The 21,962-nt window shown below is 36.2% G+C and overlaps 1 protein-coding gene across 2 annotated transcripts; it reads left to right on the top strand.

The window, feature by feature from the left end:
- Positions 1 to 49: 49 nt before the first annotated feature.
- mtfr2 (mitochondrial fission regulator 2) lies at positions 50 to 12,482 on the top strand. Of its 2 annotated transcripts, none has more exons than XM_073823552.1 (8): positions 50 to 109; positions 455 to 613; positions 747 to 851; positions 2,060 to 2,184; positions 2,387 to 2,583; positions 9,452 to 9,725; positions 9,803 to 9,986; positions 11,833 to 12,482. In XM_073823552.1, the coding sequence occupies exons 2-8, from the start codon at positions 542 to 544 to the stop codon at positions 11,875 to 11,877; spliced, it is 1,002 nt and encodes a 333-aa protein (XP_073679653.1). In that variant the 5' UTR covers positions 50 to 109; positions 455 to 541; the 3' UTR covers positions 11,878 to 12,482. The 2 variants fall into 2 exon arrangements, with proteins under 2 accessions (XP_073679653.1, XP_073679652.1); XM_073823551.1 differs by having other exon boundaries at positions 9,434 to 9,725.
- Positions 12,483 to 21,962: the final 9,480 nt, after the last annotated feature.

Below are 21,962 nucleotides of genomic sequence, written 5' to 3'. Positions count from 1 at the left end.
AAGATGATTGGCTACAGGCGCCAGCCCTTTTCGTCGGACCAATCACAAACTCTCTCACACAAAGAGCTTTATTTGAGTTTACCTGCGGAAAGCGTGGTACCAGGAAGAGGTAAAGTATATTCTAGTACGCATAAAATAAATCGGCAATGTAACTATTAACTAATTTTGTTTTTTATAATACAAGGCTGTTTTGTTTAAATTAAGCGGAGATTATCGTATAGGTTGGAAATACGTGCGTGTTGTCACGCACAGAGAGATATTGTAGGATACTGGCGGATGCCAGAGATGTTAATGTTAGTCTTTGTTGATGTTGATAGTTAATCACTGCTGTAGTTAGTTGTAGCTTCTTTCGCATTGACGCTGATAGTGTCTTTAACGTTTAAAATTTAACGTCGCACATTTTAACGGCGCTTTTGTTACATTTGAAAAGAATGCAGCTGATTTGATCCCGCAGGTCACGTGGAGAAGTTTGGTGCAGTGAAGTGTTGTTGGCTCATCTGTCAGCAAAAAGCCAGCGTGGAAGCTCACAGGAATACTGTCAATGTCTCTGCTGGAGGACATCGTTGACCTGCTGAGATGTGTCCTGGAGTACTTTGGAGTGCCACCTGACATGGTAAAGTGAAAATTAATTTATATATTTGCATATATTATTAAAGCTAAAAACATAGTTTTACAGGGTCTTTAAATGTATGGTTGTAAATGCAGCTTTTTAACAATACATTTTTGTAAACACTGTGTTGTTGCAGTTGGTTCCAGTATGGGACAGTACACACTGTGGACAGTACCGGAGCATTGTCCGTATGATTGGGACAAACCTTCCCCTCTCTCCTCACCCCAGACTGCGGTTTCAGGTAAACATGTACTCTGTTGTTTGTTCTCAGTCATTTTTATTTCTATTTTTGAGTACTTTAGAGAAATATATATGACTCAAATGAAAAACACATCAGTTTTTAGTTTTATGTATATACTCAGTATTTATTCAGATTTTTATTTTAAGCAAATATTTGGAATTAATTTAAACGTTCATTTTAGTATAGGTTTTAGTAATAAGTTGTGTTTTTATTTCTTTTTTTAATTTTGTGAATTTTCTAAAAAAAAAAAAAAAAAAAGGAATTAAATCAATAATTTGAATAAAAAAAAAAAGTAATTTTAGTACTTCAACTTAGGCTTATTTATTTCAGTTAGTTTCCAATGCAACATGCAACATTATTAATTTTTGTATGTTTTTTAAATATATACAGTTGAAGTCAAAAGTTTACATACATCTTGCAGAATCTTCAAAATGTTAATTATTTTACCAAAATGAGAGGGATCATGCAAAATGCATGTTATTTTTTATTTAGTGTTAACGTGAATATGATGTATTTTACATAAAAGACATTTACATATAGTCCACAAGAGAAAATAATAGTTGAAATTATAAAAAAGGCCCCATTCAAAAGCTTGATTCATAATACCGTGTTGTTACATGAATGATCCACAGCTGTGTTTTGTTGTTTTAGCAACAACACAGTATTAAGAATCAAGTGTATGTAAACAGGTTCATTTTTATAAATTCAACTATTATTTTCTCTTAAGGTCTATGTGTAAACATCTTTATGTGAAATATCTTATTCAGGTCAGTACTGAATAAACAAAAAACATGCATTTTGTATAATCCCTTGTATAATTTTTTATTTATTGTTTTATTTATAAATGCGTGAACATTTGTTGACATTAAAAAAAATCATATAGCAAGTGTACTTTTATCTAAACTCTTAACAAATAGTTTCCTATTTTATATTAATTTCTTTCTTAAAGCTGCTGTTTAGCTGTTATTAAAATTAAATTACTGTTTTTGCATATCAGAGAAAAAAAAAATATAGAAGTGTAATTCTTTTATGCTTGGTTCATTTTGTAACAAGCATAATGCATGCTTATATACAGGACATGCATGTCTTCACTTGATATGAATTGTTAATAAGAGTTTTTGGAAGCACTTAAAAGTCTCTTCATATGCAAAAGGCTTTGAAGAGCTTAAGAGCACCATCACTAATGAGTTCTGACTCTTCATTTCAAGATTCCTCTGCAGACATTCAATAGACATGGCCATATTGATGTGACGGTGGACACTCCAGCCATTCCTACATTAGCGGATGTGCTTTGGCTAGTGGAGGATGAAGGGGACAACCACACTCAATTCAGGTAGTTGCATATAAATATAATTGTCCTTGGACAGGTGTTTATTAATAGCTCACTGACTGTATGAGTGCTAAATATACTTCTGAACAGAAAGTTATGCCTGTTATGAGATTTCTGGTTTGATTCTGGTGTGTCTATTTCATTTTTGTAATTTTGTTTACAAGAGAAAGCTCAGTGTAATCACATCTTATCATGTTTACAACAGGAATGTCATCCCATTGAGGAAAGCATTTGAGATTCCCTCATTGGGGTCTGAACGCTCTGTGTCTGTCCCGGCTCAAAGGGGAGGCAGGGTGCTGGGACAGGGCCCCCAGCCAGAGGCCCTGCAGAAGATCTCAGCTTTGGAAGAGGAACTGCAGAGACTACGAGCACAGATTGCTATGATAGTTACAGTTCCAGCAGGTAACATGTGTTATTTGTTTCTGTAACTGACTGTCTGTGGGGGCTAGACATAGTTAAATAAAGTCTGTATTTTTGTATTCTTTGCGCACAAAAAGTATTCTCCTAGCTTCAGAACATTTACGCTTAGGGCTGGGCGATAATTCGATAACGATAATTATCACGATATAGTTTTTTTTTTTCAGATAAAACGATAATGACAGTTCGTTAATGTTTACTCACTATGCGTAACGCTGCGCAGGCATTTTACAACCTTTACTTCCGGATGCCGCACGCAGTATTTAGTTTATAGCTACAGGGCTCTACAGTGCGACCATTTCACTCGCATTTGCGACTAAAAATTAGTACGTGCGACTGTAAAAAAATATATTAAGGAGCACCCGATCAGCATATTTGCGCTCAGGGGAGCTTCAGAGGGTTCTATGTGTTTTGCAACGTCGTTGAGTAATGTATCACCAATCCTTTCATAAATAAAGTGTAAAGAGAGTGTAAATAAGAGACTGACTGTGCAGTATAGACAGCGTCGTTGATTATGTGTTGATTATTGTGATATCGCAAACTAAGGCCCAATCCCAATTCTATTTTCTACCCCTTCGCCTACCCCTCGCCCCTTCCCCTTGTCCCTTGAAACAAAGTGTAAAGGGGAAGGGCTAAAATATTTCCCCTAAGGAATGGGACACCACTACAACACTGTTATACGTCATCATAGGTTGTCGCTAGTTCCTAATGTTACGTCAGAGGACATGCGCAGATGTTTATCACTCATTCCAAGATGTCAAAATGTTGTCATGTTTCAAAAAGTACAAATGTACGATGTACGCACCGTTCATTCACATGTGGCCGTAAGCAAAACAAACAACGCATTATCACATGCGCGGCAAATTGCTAATCAGTGTAGTGGTGCCTGGAGAAGTATATATGCTTCATTTGTGAATATCGTTTTCAACTTTCTATTTGAACGCGTTCGTTTTCTGGATCCTTGAACTAAAATGTTTACAGGGGTTCACTGGTTTAAGAAATTTCTGATCGTAAAAATCTGCTTCTTTTTATTTGTAAGGTATCGTTTTTATTATTATGTACTGATTTAAATTACTGGTGCGGTGAGCGGGCGCAGGTGCATTAGGCGCAATCATCAAACACATTTCAAAGCAAGCCGGCTCCACGGTCCTGACTACATCATCACTGCCTTTATTGGGTGTTTTTAGGCAATATTTACATTTATTCACATGACTGGATGTGGTGGACTGCCATGATTTTGGCGAATGCAGGACACTACTGAATAATGCGCATCAGAGGGGATTTAAAAAGTGGAAGTGTGTATACACCGTATACCTGCGTACACCCTCCACTACACCACCGTTGCAAATTGCCGTGCCACTGGTCTTTTATGTTTCTAACATGCAGTCAAGTGTAAATGACAAAAATATATTTTGTAATATCGTGCAATCAGTGCTATCTGCTTGCAAACTTTAGCGATTTTTTTGCTAACGTTTATTTACAAAACAACACCTTAAACACAAACACAAGATTGAAGGTAATATACATAAAAAGAAACATTGTCATCAAAATCCTTATTAAAGGCAAAAATTACTTATATTTACGAGTCTGCTTGCTCAAGTGAGCAGCCATGTTGGAAATTTCTCTTAGCCCTTCGTTTGAAGTGAGGTCCTGAAAAATCTTCGTTTGGAGGGCTATCTGGCCCTTCCCCTTACCCCTACCCCTCCAACCAAAAGAGAAATGAGACACCCCTACCCCTTCATGTGAACGCGCCAAACGGAGGGGTAGGGCTAAGTGTAGGGGTAAGGGGTAGAATTGGGATTGAGCCTAAGATAAGTGACAGCTTTTAATATTTTTTAAGGTAGTTTGTAAATGACATATTGATCTAATACAGCAGTCAAATAAACAAGAAGTTATTATTAAGTGACTTACATTGACTGACTACAACACTATTGCCTGATTTTGCTCTATTTCGTTGTCAAAATTAGTCTGAAACAAGTCACAACTGCGCGCATCTCCATTCAAACACAGCGGTGTTTAGTTTATGAATGAAACGTGCGTTTTCAAACGAATCTAGTGAAATGATTCAATTTCCCATTCATAAAGACAGACACTTGCTTTATTCCCGAATGAACCATCTGTTCGAACGAATCAAAAGAATGATGTGATTCAGTAAATAAATCCGTGTCTTGGCGACACCTGCTGGCAGATCTGCTCAGTTATTTAAATCTTTACTATTTCTGTATTCAAAATTGTATATTTTAATAGATATTTAATAAACATTTTATATTTTAATAAACATTAATCTCAACATGAATCTATGATTTTGATTGCACTCATGTCACCTCTGAGCCTCATTAAACATATGAAAAGGTAAAAACAAAGGTAAAAAAACAAAATTCCCCTGTAAATCACTTTGAGGAGTCAAATATCCCCTCGTAATAGAAAGGCAAATTTTTTTATTTTTGATTGTTTAGAATGTGCTCCTAAAATTTTGACTGTGCTCCTAAATTTTTTAAGTTAGGAGCACAAGTGGTCCTAGCAAGAAAAGTAAGCGTAGAGCCCTGAGCCATTATTTTTTTTTATTTACATTGTCAGACAGCTAAAACATTTGACAAAATATGTTAAATCAGCTGCATAAAGGGATTGGCATGCTGAAAAGATTTGTCTATTCTTATTTTTGTTGAATGATAAATATACTTACAAATCACTGTAACTCTGCATTTACAGTCAGAGCCATGTTACAAGTGTTGTATCATATTACAGTTCTAATTTTTTTTATAAAAACGTTTTATATATTCTATTAATATTAATAATATTGTATTTGTAGATAATATTGTAGATTTGACAGTTATCGTGATAATTATCGATATCGACTGATATGAAAAAATTATCGTGATCATTTTTTTTGCCATATCGCCCAGCCCTATTTACGCTTAAACTAAAGATGTCACATGGACTATTTTAACAATGTCCTTACTACCTTTCTGGGCCTTCAACATGTCAGTTGCATTGCTGTCTATGCAGGGTCAAAAAGCTCTCGGATTTCATCAAAAAATACCTTAATTTGCGTTCCAAAGATGAACCAAGGTCTTGAATCTAAAATTAATTTTTGGCTCAAATAATAATTGATTAGTGGAACACAGAGGGAAAATAAAATGATTTTCTGTTTCAGGAAAATAACTTGACTAACATTAGTGGACCTCAGAGACTAAATAAAATAATCAAATAAGTATGATATGACCTCTTTATTTTCGGTATTTCGGTTATTTTTCCTGACCGACAACCGCTGCTCGTTATCCGAACATTAACCGTTAACTGATAAAATTAGAATAATAAATTAGTTTAAAATAAATATACAATGCACGAGTATCTGTGATGATACATTAAAAATACAATCAAATGTTTTATTTTAACGTGCATACAGAGCAAAAACAAAAACTGTATTGACATATATTCAAATTATCACGCATTAGCAGCGCTTCTGAATAGAGAAAATCTGAATAAAAATGATGACAAAACTAAAACACACTGGCGCTTAGAAGAACGGTACCGGTCTTGTTCTTCCCATCGGACATAAAAATATAGGCTACTGTATAGCAGGCCAGCCTATACCTCAGTGTACCTAGTTTTTAACATGTGGACATGCTGTACGGATAGACTGGACCGCTGCCTGTTAACTGTTAGATCCGCGACAAAAACACCATCACAAAAATCCTTTCAATTTGCGGTTCGGGACTTCCATCCACTAGGCGTTTCTCAATGTCAAGGAAGGATCCTCGGAAGCCAGAATTTCGAGGATGCTACGTCATCGACATCCGTCGAAGGACTGTTCCAATGTCGAGGATCCTCGGAGTTTCAACCAAGGACTGCGTCCTTCGTTCGAAAAATATCCCATACACAGGAAAGGATGCATAAGTGTAGCCTTCGCGCTCTTCGCGCTCTAAAATCACCCACAATCCTATGCGCGCAGCTTTGCTATCTTGTTCAAAAATACAAATGTCGGACGTTAGCGGAGTCATGAAGGGAATGAAGGGATCATTTTGCTCAATAGGGTAAAAATAGTGTAGTTGGGGAAATTAAAAAATAAACTTGTTTGTGAGATAGGACAAGTCTTTAACAAATAGTTGTTAAATTATAAATATTTTTCAATATCAAATATTATTACAATGGCTTGGTTGAATTCCGGTCGGTTATTTCTTGATAACAGACAACCGCGAAGTATACGGCACACGGTTGCCATGAAAAACAGAGCGTTGCTATGGACGCAGTTCTGTTCACTCAGGCAATATAATCGTTTTTAAATCATTTTTTGACTGTCAAGTGTGTTTAAACCAAGCGTGCCGTAGGTGTCCTGAAAAGTGAAGCCAAAAGTTTTCGATCGCCCCCCGGTGGCTGGCTGCAGTATAGGTCATAAACCCCGCCCTCTCCATGTAATCTAATGGGACGTGAGCCAAACTAAATAATCGAATTACATGGCAAATAATTTTTTTCCAAAGGTGATTTCCATCGTGTGAGGTAGTTCTTATAATGCTGATTCATGCTCAGGTGTTCGTTTTTCTAATAAGTTTGCTTTTAAGTAGTTATTTGATGCTATAAAAACGGGGTGTGGTGTCATGATTGTGATCATGCGATTGGGTCTGCGGGAGTTTGGGCGGGACTTTGACACCTCGGCTCCGCCTCACGACACTACTGCGCATGCTCTGGCTCCAAACGAACCTCTACTGCGCATGCTCTGGCTCCAAATGACGTAACTTCGCCCAAGATGGTAGCGGCCATATTGAGCTGTTTTGGCTTCACTTTTCTATAGTGGAAAGAAGCGGAAACGCGTTGTCCATCTTTTTTACAGTCTATGGTTTAAACAGTGCAGGGTCAATTTGACGTAATGGATGTAATTATTTTTAAATATATGATAAGAGCGGACCTTTCACTGAGGTAATGACGCAATAACGTGCACTTGCTAGCCTGTTCCATTTATGTGTTCTCCGAATGCTTAAGAGGAGCCTCACCTAGCCTCTGAAGGAAGTGACTTGGAAGGACCAGTCCTGCCAAGGACGTATCCTTGACATTGAGAAACACCTACTGTCATATGCGTGTGGAGAAGCGCGTGTTTTACAGCGTTCAGCAATAGCCAATCACAGACATATATGTTGATTTGATTATCACTGTGGCCAATCAGAGGAGGCTATGTTACAATCCACTCACCACCCAAAGTGCCGGTTTCAGTTTTCCTGATTTCTACACTTTCGCAAACTCTCTCATTAAAACAAAGAAAGTGTAGGTATTATATAAATAAGAGATTAATTGTGCAGTGTAAAGGTTATTTGATTACTTTTTAATAACTTTATGAGATTGAGATGAACTACTCTATGATGAGTGATAGCTTTCCAGTGACTGTAATACCATAAGGGTAGGGCTGCACGATAGATCGTTTCAGCATCTTCATCGCGATGTACGCATACGCGATAGTCACATCGTGACAGTCACGATGCAGGGCAAAAAATTTTTTATGTGTGTCTGATTTAAAAATGTACTTTCTATATTTCTAAACTTTCTATTCACGGATCTATATTTGTCTAAAATAAAGGAATTAACTCATGTTTAAAGGTTCTTTAAAAACTACAATGCACACATTGCTTCTCCTACTTCATGCATGCAGTCTCTGCGTGCGCATGGCGAAATGAGCGCGGGACGGGAGAAAAGCGCCGAAATGGAAGATTTGGTCGCAAAAAGAAACGCAACGTCGGTCATATGGAAGTATTTTGGATACAAAGAGGATGCTGCTGACCAAAAACAGGTGCTTTGTCGGGAGTGCCTGGCAGTTATTGCCACAACTCGCGGAAACACTACGAATTTAAGGGACCGTTCACATGTCGCGCCTAAAAACGCGTGGAAAACGCTAGGCGCACCGCTTTCTCCTTCTTTCCAAAGCGCTCTGTAACTTGAGTGGCGTCTGCCGTTGCTAAGCAACCATGATCCGTGCTCTCCTAAAGACGCGGAAGTTTCAGCAAAGATAAATGGATTTCCAAAACTAAAAATTGCTTGCAGTAGCTCTGCTGCTAAAAAATGTTATCCCTGTAACAGCTATGATCAGCTGTTCCTCCATCTTGGCTAAGCTTTTAACGTTTTTCGTTAAAGGAAGAAGCTGATTTCCCTTTCATCAGGGTAAAAGCAACATTCATTATTAATTTCATATTAGATTTGCCTGAATTGACAGTGAATAAGGTGAGTCAAACTGTTTATGAAACTACCCAAAATAAGCTTTAAAAAGTATTTTATTTCAGGGTTTTGATTATACTGTACTTGTAAATTTTTTTATGCTTTGAAAATGCTTACAAAATTACCCCAATTATTCTTGAATTATTATTTGATTTTTAAGCAGTTCAAAACAACCTGATGAACATAAATGAATTTGTACACATCGCAATATATATCGCAAGAAAAAAATATATTGCAATGTAATTTTTTCCCAATATCGTGCAGCTCTAGTAAGGGGAGCGCCTATTGCGCACTGTCTAGATAATAATTCATTCAGAATTTGAATACATTCATTTACGCATTCACTCTCTGATAACCCAATATCGCCACTTGCCACTGAGTTGCATATACTACATCAGTTTACTAGGTAAACGTGAAGCGAAATATGTCTACAGCCACACTGCACGTGTCGACACTCGCACGTGTGTAAACATAACTTACAAATAGCATTATTTCTTTCACCATGCAGCAAATGTAAAAAAAAAATTAAACCGTTTAACTGATAGTAATAATCGGTTAAAATTCTTACTGTTGGTTAATGGTTAAACGGTCAATATGAGCATCCCTACTCTGATATCTTTTTATATTAATTTCTCAGGCCCTTCCATTCTTCCAGCTGATCCTGGCACTCCATGCTCGACTCTACCAGTTCCTGTCCTCACTTCCACTCCTATCTGTCCTCCACCGCCACCTCCACCACCACTTCCCCCTCCGGCTATCGGCAGCTGTGTCGAGGTTTCCGTGACAGATGTGATTCGACAAAGACAGGCAGCAAAAAAAGAAAAGCTTGCACAATGTGGTCCATCTGCTGATACAGCGCCTGCTGCCCTGCCCTCCATGTTAGATGTGCTGAAAGACATGAATCAAGTCAAACTGCGTTCTGTGGAAAGGTATGGATTTAACATATTCAAACTTTAAGCATAGCTGCGTTTCAAGCTCAGTACTGAGTGTGGATTTGTATTTGTAGATCTCCAGGTGGAACTCCAGTAAAGAGACGGCGAAGTAAAGGTGTAGCGTGTTCATCTGATCCAGCAGCTCTTATCGCTGAAGCACTGAAAAGGAAGTTTGCACACAAACGGAGGGATGATTCGTTTGGAAAAGAAAACTGCTCAGCTGAACCCTCACCTTTCAGCAGTCCAGACACTCCCAGGGTAGGTTACCTCTTTTTCCTCTAAGATGATTTTCTGTTGACAACAGCACAGCAGGAGATGCGTATCTGAGATGTCATTCTGACTGTTTAAGTACACGATGGTGTGTGTAAGGGTCACGCTAACATTTTGTCAATGTTGCGAACAGATATTAATGTCTTTCTTTCTTCAGTCGAAAAGAAATGAAGGTTTTTGTGGAAAACATTCCAGGATTTTTCTCCATATAGTGGACTTCAACGGGGATCAACAGGTACATGTCCAACATTGTTGTTTTACCTGTTTTTGTAAAGGCGTTTGACTCTGTAAACACTGGGTTGGTACTTCTGCATGACCTTTACAACGTGACTATGTAATGCGTGAAGTCTAGCAAAGTATTTATTTATTTTTATTTGGACCTTCATCCTGTTGATCACCATTGAAGTCCACTATATGGAGAAAAATCCTGAAATGTTTTCCTCAAAAACCTTCATTTCTTTTCAACTGAAGAAAGAAAGACATTAACATCTTGGATGACATTAGGGTGAGTAAATTATCAGGATTTTTTTGTTCTGGAAGTAAACTAATCCTTTAACTGTTATGGATAGAATATAATCATGTTTAAGCCATCCGATCAAACCAAAAAAGTGCTTAATTTGACAACGTTAACTTTTATGTACAGCTTTTAGCAGATAAACGGTAATAACAATAAAACAAAACAATCTTCACACCAACATTTTTGCCCATTAGTAGGGCTGCACAATGAATTGGAAAAAAACAACAACAACTAAAATTACAATTATGACTTGTGATTATTAACTTGCAAAGGCTGTGATTTAATTAAGTGAAGCGTGGCATCGTGGTTTTTTTACACACAAGCAGATCATCATAATCCAGTATTTTCAGTCTCTGATCGCTTATTACATTCATTTAGGAATGCAACATGTGCAAACCCATCTTCCCAAAATTGTAATGAGAAGCGCTTATAAACTGTTAGTTGTCAACCAAAGAGAATCCTGCAGTTTTTCATCAAAATCTTCCACCAGAAGCTTGATAGCTTTTCCATTAAGCTTTAAAAATGAAGACATTAAGACAGCCATTATTATTATTATTAATGCAATTTTACAGTTAACAAAATTATTGTGGTTTCCCTGAATATGTAATTTGTTTTTACAGTGAAATAATAGTAATATATCTAATAATATATAGATCAAAACATTTATATATATTTTTTAATTTCTTTTTTTTTTTTTTTGCACAAGCAGATGTTTGATGGTTATCTGTGTTGTTGTGCATGTACACACACTTGCTACTGTTGCTTCCGATTTGTAACTTCCTTTGATTACAGATATGTAAATTTATTGCAGATTTTGGAGGTAGAACTGGGGTTTTTGAGTGCCATAAACAAACATTGTGCCCAACCTGGGAAATTTGGGAGCAGGATTCAGGCTGGATTTTTGACTTCACAGTGGAGTAATAGCAGTGTAACTCTCATTTTAAACCACTAGGGGAAGTGTGCCTGTATGAAAACTTAATAGTGTTACATTTAGACCAGCAGAGGGCGACTTTTCATTACTGTGTCCAGTTTGCACCACGTGAAAGCTGTGGCAATTTTAGCCACCTCAGCACTGACTGAACACATTTCCTAGCAGTATCCAAACATTTATTGGCATTAATGAATCATTTTGAAGCATTTTTTTGCTCAGATCTTTTAATGAGATTTCCCCCACTTTCCAAATCTTTCCTACACCTGTTTGATTTTCTATCATTATTACACAGTACTTGGACAGAACCATTGATGTTTTGCTTTAGTTGCAAATGCAGTCTAATGAGAATGTGTCCTGTTGTGACTTTAGTGTTGTATTGGTTTCAGATTCTCCCTCACACCAGACGCAGCCAGGGACGCATTCACCTTTGACTTTCGACCTTAACGTCTTCCAGAAACAAAGTTGTGTCTTGGACTGACATGATGGATAGATTTGTTATTGTTGGTTGCACTGTTTCTCTCTTTCCCTGTCCCCTTTCTCTCTGTACTGATCACATGGGCCTCCATCTGAATACACTGTGCATGTTTTTGAGATTTTTGTGCAGACATGCTGATTTTTTTATTTGTAAATATTATGTACAGCTGACTTCTTAATTGTGAGTGACTAATGATGAATATTGATATGAGATGGCAGTAAGCATCTCATAAGATGTTACAGGTCGATTACTTTCAGCCACCAATGTAGTATATAACATGGTCTAATCTATGCAATGCTTTTTTTATATATACAGATTTTTTTTTTATTTTTTATTTAAAGCCTAGTTGGACTAACAAAAGTTCTCTGAATGAAATACTATCAGGCTTTAAGTTTCAAAAAATGGTACTTGATTTGCTAATAACCATGTTTCTCGCGTATTTTCATCATTTCCTACAAAATGCTAATGCAGTATCACACTCAGAAGCAATAAACAAGTTATAAGCCTTTCAAATGTGTTCAAAGTATGTCTATTTTATTATTAAAAAAACACTATATTCCATTTCTATTCTATCTGCTTGTTTTTAGCTCAGTGAAACCTTTTTGAATTTGAAGATCGATGTAAATTTAACTTACTTTGTCTTCTGGGAACACGTAAGTATCTTCTGTAGCTTCTGAAGGGCAGTACTAAATGGGGAAAAAATATATTTAGGCAAAAAGAAAAATATACACGTCTTCCTTCTGTTCAAAAGTTTGCACCCCCTGACTCTTGTATCGTGTTTCCTTCAGAAGCATCAGTGAGCGGTTGAACCTTCTGTAATACAGTCCCCTCAGTGTGAAAATACGGATCGCAAAATCATACAGTCATTGTTAGAAACGGTTCAAAAACAAAAATGCTGAAAAACCAATGAATTTGTGGGACATGAAGGTTTTTTTTTGATGAACAGCAGGCAGTTTAACTGTTCAAGACAAAAAGGGTACTCATGAACAACTATCACTAAACAGAACAACAAAAAAGCTGTGGATCCTTCAGGTAACTACATATTAAGAATCAAGTGTATGTAAACTTTTGACAACGTTCAAAAGTTTACATACACTTGATTTAAAATACTGTGTTGTACGAGCAGTGCTAGTATGCCTCTTAACAGAATTACCTAAAGATACTTTTACTTGCATATTATAAAGATACAGCGGCAATAGCACATAAAATGCATTGCAACTATACGCATATGCAAACTTTGCTTGTGTGAATCACTGAATGTGCACTGTGTACCTTTGACCCTGACCTAACAACCTCCACACGCCTGCATGTTTACACTGTTGTTGTCAGGCCCAGTGTATGTATGTATGTGTGGGTGGATGCTTGTTTGATGGAATAATCGCAACGTGTTGTGTCTGTAAACCACATCCTTCCAATCACTAAAGGTTATCATGGAGAGGATATGCTGGTCTACCGAGACAGGAAATGGTTACACGCTGAAAATCTGATTGATCCTTTGCTTCCGTCAGACGTGTTGTGATGTTGGCCTGACAGGAGGGTGTTGAGAGTGGAATATTGCAGTGTGAAGTCTCTCCCCCACTGCTATATCTGGCATATGCTTTCTATTTTTGTTTATCTTTAGAAATGCACCTGCTCTAATGAGAAACTTGTGGACTAAATTTAATACCCCCACGTTTCCGTAACACATGTTTGTTTGTTCTTAAGCTTGACAGAATTTGTCAGGAGGGTGATAGTGGTGATGTTTTTTCCCTCCCCTTTTCAGTTTGTTAATACCGCAAATAAAATGTCGATGCTACCAGACAGGAAATAAGTTTTCCCAGGCCCTGTGATTTTTTTTTTTAAACGACAACCCTGACCGCAGCCCGCATCTGTTAGCTGATCATTTTGTAGGCGGCTGTTTGTATTCCCTCCAAGGTTTTATACAGTGTAAAATGGTTTGAGCATTTGGAGGGGAAAAAAACTAATTTCATTGTGTGAGTTTTGTCAAAAGCTGGCAAAAAGCTATTGAATTTTTAGCTTTTAATCATGTATTCAGGCCATAGATTTACAAGTGTACTACTAAAGCTTGCCAAAAGAATGATAAAAAGATTACACTTTTTAAAAAAATTATATTTCTCTTCCAGACACTGATGGACGTTTTTTTTTTTTTGTTTTTTTTTTATTCACCATCAGGATTTTACATTAAAACTGATATTGAGTGTTTACGGAAACATGTATTTTTAGTTGTTTTTGTAATAAATTTTGATATTTGAAACAATATTCAGCCTGAAAGGTGAATAAATAAGCTTTCCATTGATGTATAGATTGTTAGGATAGGACAATATTTGGAAAATCTGGAATCTGAGGGTGCAAAAAAAAAATCTAAATATTGAGAAAACAGACTTTAAAATTGTCCAAATTAAGTTCTTAGCTTATTTCTATTAGAAAAAATATTTTTGGATATATTTACAATAGGAAACGTACAAAATATCTTTATGGAACATGATCGCTACTTAATATCCTCATGATTTTTGGCATAATATGAAAAAACGATAATTTTGACCCATACAATGTATTTTGGCAATTGCTACAAATATACTTGTGCTACTTAAATGAGTAGTTCACTTCCAGAATAAAAATTTACAGATAATGTCTTCACCCCCTTGTCAACCAACATGTTCATGTCTTTCTTCAGTTGTAAAGAAGTTTTTTCTCTCCATATAATGGATTTCTATGGTGCCCCTGAGTTTGAACTTCCAAAATGCGGTTTAAATGCAGATTCAAAAGGCTCTAAACAATCCCAGCTGAGGAAGAAGAGACTGATCTAGTAAAACAATTGGCAATTTTCTAAAGAAAAAGACAATTTATATACTTTTTTGAACCTTAAATGCTTGTCTTGTCTAGCTCGGCGTGAACTCTGTGTATTTCGGTCCATGACAGTCAGGGTATGTCGAAAATTCCCATCTCATTTTCTTCTCCAACTTCAAAATCCGCCTATATCACTGTTTTACCTTTTTTTGTAAAGGCCATTTGACCTTATTTACATGTTCACTTTGTAAACACTGCAGTGATGTAGGATTATTTTAAAGTTGGAGGAGAAAATGAGATGGGAGTTTTTCGACATACCCTAACTGTCAACCAGAATACACAAGAGTTCTTGCAGAGCTAGAAAAGATGAGCATTTAAGGGTTAAAAAGTATATAAATTGTAATTTTTTCTAGAAATTAACTGATCTTTTTGCTAGCTAAGACCCTTCTTCCTCAGCTGGGATCATTTAGAGCCCTTTGAAGCTGTATTTAAACTGTATTTTGAAGTTCAAACTCGGGGGCTCCATAGAAGTCCATTGTATGGAAAGGAATCCTGAAATGTTTTCCTCAAAAAACATAATTTCTTTACGACTGAAGAAAGAAAGACATGAACATCTTGAATGACAAGGGGGTGAGTACATTATCTGTACATTTTTGTTCTGGAAGTGAACTACTCCTTTAAGACTGGTTTTGTGGTCCAGGGTCACATTTTTAAAGATTTTTTTCCCCGTTTTTATTCAGTTAAATATTTACTTATTCCTTCTATCATTTCACATATTCCTCATTAATATTAGCTCGTACCTGCACGTATAATAAAAAAAGGTAAAGAGTAAATACAGGCTCTGAAATGCGACGATTCTGTGCTTGAGGGCAATCTTTATGAACAAAAAAACGAGTCAAAGAACCACTTGAGGGCGCTTAAGGATTGCCGTCATCGTTCAATCAGAAATAACGCTGCACAAACTGATATCTAACTGATGAACAGAGCCACTTTACAGAGAAAGAGAAAAAAAACCTACAGTGCAGAGATGTGATAAGAGTGGAAAAACAAAAAAAGAGGCAAGGGTGAGGCCACGAAAGTTCATGAGTCGGTGTCATTTTCAATTTGCATACTTGTATGAACTTATTTGCAATGCAAAGTCAAGCCAAAGATTTAAAGGAACACTGCAATGTGATTGGCCGCTCGCTTGGTCACCTGACACACTCTTTGTTCACTATTTTGAACATTTACCTATTTACCTCGGAGAGGATTCCTTGTGGAGGGTTTCCAAACATCAATTTGCAGATTTTTTTGGTGTGTGTGTGTGTGTGTGTGTGTGTGTGTGTGTGTGTGTGTGTTCCAGAGGCGTTTTGCGTGCTTGGAAAAACATGTGGAGGCCATGCTATTGAAACAAGGCTAAACAACTGAAGTTAATAGGTCAGATTAAGGTATTACCAACAATGCAAGGCACTTGAACCATGTTGGGAACTTACTTAATATATATTTTTTCCACTATGATAGTGGATCAACTGTGTTTTTTAGGGTTTTGAGGTTACAAAAGTTCATGTGACTTTTGACTTGCATTGTTCAAGAGCTTAGACTACATGCAAGTTTAAGCAGGAAATCCAAATTACATGTTTAAAGTCATTGAACATAATCTGTTTTTATGTGTGCATGTTACACAAGCACTATTTACACTCAACACAAAGCCCCATGAGGCCCATTGTGACTGGTATGACCCTATTTGCACTCGCTCCGTTTGTCAGGACAACACTTGACTAATTCAGTTTCTCTAGAATTAAATTGATTTTAACGTTAATAACACTCAAATGTACTGTATAAGCGTTATGTGTGTGTGTATAACCTCCTTTCTGGCCTGAGCTTGGTACTTTCCCAGTGAGAGTCATTTGAGTTCTCAAATGAGTAAGCTGATGATTCTGGGAAGGAAAGGGTTAATTTTTTACTGCCCCCATCTCTTTTTTTCTCCTTTTCTTATCCCTCTCTCTTTCTTCCTGTCACTCTGTGTGTCTTCCTGCTCTCCTTTTCTTTCTGTTTCGTTTGGCAACTCTTCATTTAGATTTTTATATTAACTACACACATCTTGCTCTCTGACACACATGCCCATGTTTTATTTGTGGATAGTGGTTATGCGTGTGTTTAAATACTACTTTGTGCTTTTCACAACCTCATGTATTTTTTATTAGCCCCCATAAACAGAGGAAAACACACCTGTCTCTATCACCTGCTCTTATTGCAATCATAAACATTACAAATAGGCGTGTGTAAGAAGGAGAGAGCGGCTTTTTGTATGTTAGCAGGCCGCTAAGTGTCATGGGTCAGCTGCTTTGTGTGTGTGATTTCCACACAAGCAGAGAGATGATAAATAGAAAAAAGGTGTTTCAATGAGTTGAACCTGTAGGTTGAGTTGAGCTAGTTTGTCTGCTTTTCAGCTGCCTGCTTTAATTATTGTATTTTTGGGTTTAATTAAAGACAAATATTAGGTCACAAACAATACAGTCTCCTTCTGTGAGTACACACTGACTCATCGTGACTTAATGAGATGACTCAAAAGTTACCATGATAATGAAAACATTTGATGTTTCAGTACATTTGTTTCTCATGGGTTCATGATACAAATGTGTGGCATTACAATGTGGTGTAAAAAAAGTACAAGTTAAATTATTTCAGTTTAATATTACAGCTGCAAGTAAGAGATTCGTAGGTTGGTTCCACTAAACACTGTGGCTCTGAAGTGCTATCAAAACAGTGTTTGTTTGGGGATTTAGACCAGCAACATGCTCAACCAATAAAGTGCAACAGTCGAATTCTGGAAGTAAAAATTTTATTAATTTCCCCATGGGCAAATTAATTTTTAACAAAAAACTTTGTGGCCCTGAGGTAGTTGATTGATGGCATATGCTTTTGTTGAAGCCACCAACCTGCATAATTTCTATTTATTTTGAACATAATCATGTTTAGTAGTGAAAATCCTAGTCAGAAACTACATTACCCATGATTCTGCAAAGAAATCCACCAATCAGAATCAAATTGCTGCTTCTGCAATGAATCACTTCAAATGACTTCGCTCTCAAACTGCTTAATATTGTATTATAGATAGATCGATCGATAGATGGATAGTTTCTAGTGCTGTCAAATGATTAGTCGCATCCAAAATAAAAGTTTTTGTGTACACAATGTGTGTGTACTGTGTATATTTATTATGTATATATAAATACACACATGCATATATCAAAGAAAAATGTTTTTTTATATATCAAAAGTATTTATATATAATATAAATTATATGAATATAAATATATACATGTAAATATTTTTAAATATATACTGTGTATTTATATATACATAATAAATATACACAGTATACACACATTATGTACACAAACACTTTTCAAATGTGATTAATTGTTTGACAGCACTAATCGTTTCAAATTAGTTTAATCATTTTTAATTCTGTTATAGCTTTGTCTAATTATATGCACTGTATATTTGCTTCATATTTAGGGGTGCACTTAAGTTTTTTAGCCTTGATCTTATGAAAGCACCTGCAGATTTGGTTTGGTGCTCACTCTGCACATAGTGTGGCCCATTAAATATAGCTATTAAAAAAATATGATTAATAATAGTATTATTGTGCTTTATTTAGATCTTAAAGGAGTAGTTCACTTTCAGAACAAGAATTTACAGATGATGTACTCACCCCCTTGTCATCCAAGATGTTCATGTCTTTCTTTCTTCAGTCGTAAAGAAATAGTGTTTTTTGAGGAAAACATTTCAGGATTTCTCTCCATATAATGGACCTCTATGGTGCCCCCGAGTTTGAGCTTCCAAAATGCCGTTTAAATGCAGCTTCAAAGGTCTTTAAATGATCCCAGCCGAGGAAGAAGGGTCTTATCTAGTGTAAAAAACATTTACAACTTATATACTTTTTAATCTCAAATGCTCGTCTTGCCGAGCTAGACAAGATGAGCATTTGAGGTTAAAAAGTATATAAATTGTAACTTTTTAAATTGTAATCGTTTTGCTAGAGAAAACCCATTTTTCCTTGGTTGTGATCGTTTAGAGCCCTTTAAAGCTGCATTTTGGAAGTTCAAACTTGGGGGCACCATAGAAGTCCATTATATGGAGAGAAATCTTGAAATGTTTTCCTCAAAAAACATAATTTCCTTACGACTGAAGAAAGAAAGACATGAACATCTTGGATGACAAGGGGGTGAGTACATTATCTGTAAATTTTTGTTCTGAAAGTGAACTACTCCTTTAAATATTTTAAGATAAAATAATAAACAAAACAATAAAGTGTGATAATACTATTATATTTTAAAATAAATAAGTATAAAATAAGCATTAAATAAAAATGCAATTATTGTATAGTGCACTTAAAAAATACAATGCTATTATTTACATTTTCATTGTTTTGTATTGCTTTTCGTTTTTAATATGAATTTTAGCCTTTTCAAACCTATCCACCTTTTGGGCGAGACTTCCGGTTCATTAACTGCTATATAGGGAAATAAGGAGAAGAATAACAATGTGCAGTAAACAGTAAAACTGTTTGCACTACAAGCCAGTGTGCTCATAATTAAAATAATACACTGTAATAACACTGTAAGACACAAATTTGCAATATCAGACCGCAAAACTAGCCGTTTTGTACAGCTAAAATTAGCTGGAAGAGGATGAGACAGGAAGCCAGACCCATAAATAATCAGAATCAGAAAGCTTTTATTTTGGCGGGTTGTCGGTAAATATGCTACCGGTTAGCGCGTCAGTGAATGTTTCGCTTGGAAAGATTTATGCTTTCATTTCGAATGGAAATATTATCCAACGGTGATTGGACATGAACAGCTGTCAACTAACTTATGCCGGTACGCTATGAATGAACGGTCTGGACTTATTTACACAGCGTATTTTTTTTTAAGCGCACCATTTATTTGCACCCCAGTTCATATTATTTAATGTTAATAATGTTGTGATTCATCTTATAGCTTGCTGGTTTGCCTCATAGCTTATAATTCTTTAACAAAGAGTTTAAAAAAAAATATATATATATATTTTTAATTTGCACTACGTCACGATTTGGTCAGTTACATGGTTGTGGCTCGGATGTAAACAACACCAACTAATGAATACGCTGTTCTGCTAATTTATGCTGTCTAAACCACTGTAAAATATGTGGAAGCTGCTAAATCATATGGAGAAGGATTAGTAAGCAGGAAATGGCGAGGTATTTTGACAAACTAAAGTTAATAGTACTAAAGATACCCATGAGCAGTATTAATTAAGATATTAGCCTAATATTTCACCTACCTGATTGGAAATAAGAACCAACACAAATGTCAACATTCTTGAACTTGGAAATCCTGGTTCAGTTTGGCCAACCACAAACACCTTTTGTTCCTCAGTTTTTGCACTATTCACCTTGATTTGTTATAACATTTGGCAGTCTATAGTACTCCAAATGTCTTTCCCGGTCTCACCAATTAGCGAAGCCCCAAAACATGACAATAATTGATCATTTTCAGCAGCAATAATCAGCAAAATATGCAAGTTTTGTTCTGTTCAGTTCAGTTGCACTGTTTACGTTCAGTGCCGCCAATTCATGACGTGTTGTGAAAACACTCTATGGCCTGAGTTTGGACGGCGCCATCGCTAGAGGTAAACCTGTTTGAAAACAGTAATTTTTACAATTACGTTTGGTGATGCCTGTGCCTCAGCAATCGCAAACTTTAGATTTATCTTGAATACGTTTGTTTTACAGTTTATTTGACTGGAGCTATGAGCACCAGGAACATTTTGCATGTGTATCAGGAATTTGTGTGAGGACTGAAGTGTTTGGACTGGAAAGTGTGTGTGTGTTGGTGAAATAAACTTGGAGATGTCTACCCCTTGGACTGACACAGGGAATATACAATCTCATTTGACTTGCAAATTTCTATGCAAATGAGGGCCCTGTGTAAGGGTGTGTCAAGGAGGTGGTCATGTGTCTGCCAGTTGTGTATGTGGGGGTCACGCTAAGAGAGAGAGGAGGGCTGAGTATGCGTGTGTCGTGAAGGCTGAAACAGGGAGACACGTGTAGAATTACGGTGACTATCTCTGCCCACACTATGCAGTGGTCCACAGCGTTCTTGCGACTTTGTGTCTTCAGTTTCTTCCCAAGAATTCTTATTGAGAGATTGCTTGGAAGAACAGTTCTGCCTAAATTCTTTTTTCTTTAAAAAGTTTGTTAATTAAACATACTGTGGTGTCACTATTCATGAATTGCTCATAATTGAATGTTCTATTTTAATTCACACTTCAAAATTGTTTCTGTCTTTTCAATATTTTATTTATTTCTGCTTTCTAAAAATGTGAGAAATTTTCTAAACTTTAGAACTTTTGCTAACTTTCTTTTAAACGTTTTTTTTTAATTAAATATATATTTTTAGAATTTTCTTAAAAAAACATTCTTTTATACTGTCTAACATTCATTTTTAAACTTTCTTTCTTTCCTTTTGTTTTTTTGTTTATAACCTTATTTCTTTCGGTCTTTTTCAATTTTAATCTTTTTTGAACTTTCAAACTTTCATTCAAACCTTCAAACCTTCTTTTGAACTTTATTTCAAACGTGGCAGAGAATTGAAAAGTTTAAACTGCATGATAATCTATAAACAAAAGGTGCATACAATGGTGTCTGTTTGAAACAAATGGCCTGTGTAGTTAATAATTTAATAATTTGTTTTATGAACTGGTAGGTGTTTTCTGGAGTTCTGGATGTGTGCTGCATGTGTGTTTCTGTGCTTGAGGCTATGTTTTAGGGGTAGTTTGAGATGTGTCTGGGGGGTTGAGGGGGCAGACAGAATGAGTGGAAAACTGGCTGCTGAGACCCCTGGCCTGATATCAGGCAGAGAATTTCATTTGACTTGCAAATGCTATGCAAATAAGGAGACCCGTGACAAGGTGTGTCTAGAAGGATGTCAAGACATTGCCAGGTGTTTTTCAGAAAGGGGTAAAGAGAGTTACATCATAGTGACTGCTGAGGCAAATTAAGCATTGTTGCTCTTGAGTTTGCTTTAAAATGATTCATTGTTATGAAGTTTTAAGTAGCAAACATATGCTGTAAAATATGATAAATAGATGCATTAGATTAGAATACTTAGAATTAATATGAGACCTTATTTGTAACATTTGTTGGTCTTGTTTCTTAAGAGCTGAAAGTGAATTAAAAAGTGAATCAAAGTTGTCCTAAGACAACTTTTAGGACAACTTTGATGAAAG

This window comes from Garra rufa, chromosome 18 (genome assembly GCF_049309525.1).
Source record: "Garra rufa chromosome 18, GarRuf1.0, whole genome shotgun sequence".
Lineage (NCBI taxonomy): Eukaryota > Metazoa > Chordata > Actinopteri > Cypriniformes > Cyprinidae > Garra > Garra rufa.
The sequence above is the reverse complement of the archived record's forward strand: the minus strand, read 5'-3'. Positions and strand labels throughout refer to the sequence as shown.

Bases quoted from the DNA above. Each gene is read 5' to 3' on its own strand.
- mtfr2 (XM_073823551.1), top strand. From the start codon at position 542: ATGTCTCTGCTGGAGGACATCGTTGACCTGCTGAGATGTGTCCTGGAG. The intron at 9,726-9,802 runs GTATGGATTTAA...TTGTATTTGTAG, and splicing joins AAACTGCGTTCTGTGGAAAG to ATCTCCAGGTGGAACTCCAG. The intron at 9,987-11,832 runs GTAGGTTACCTC...TATTGGTTTCAG, and splicing joins GCAGTCCAGACACTCCCAGG to ATTCTCCCTCACACCAGACG.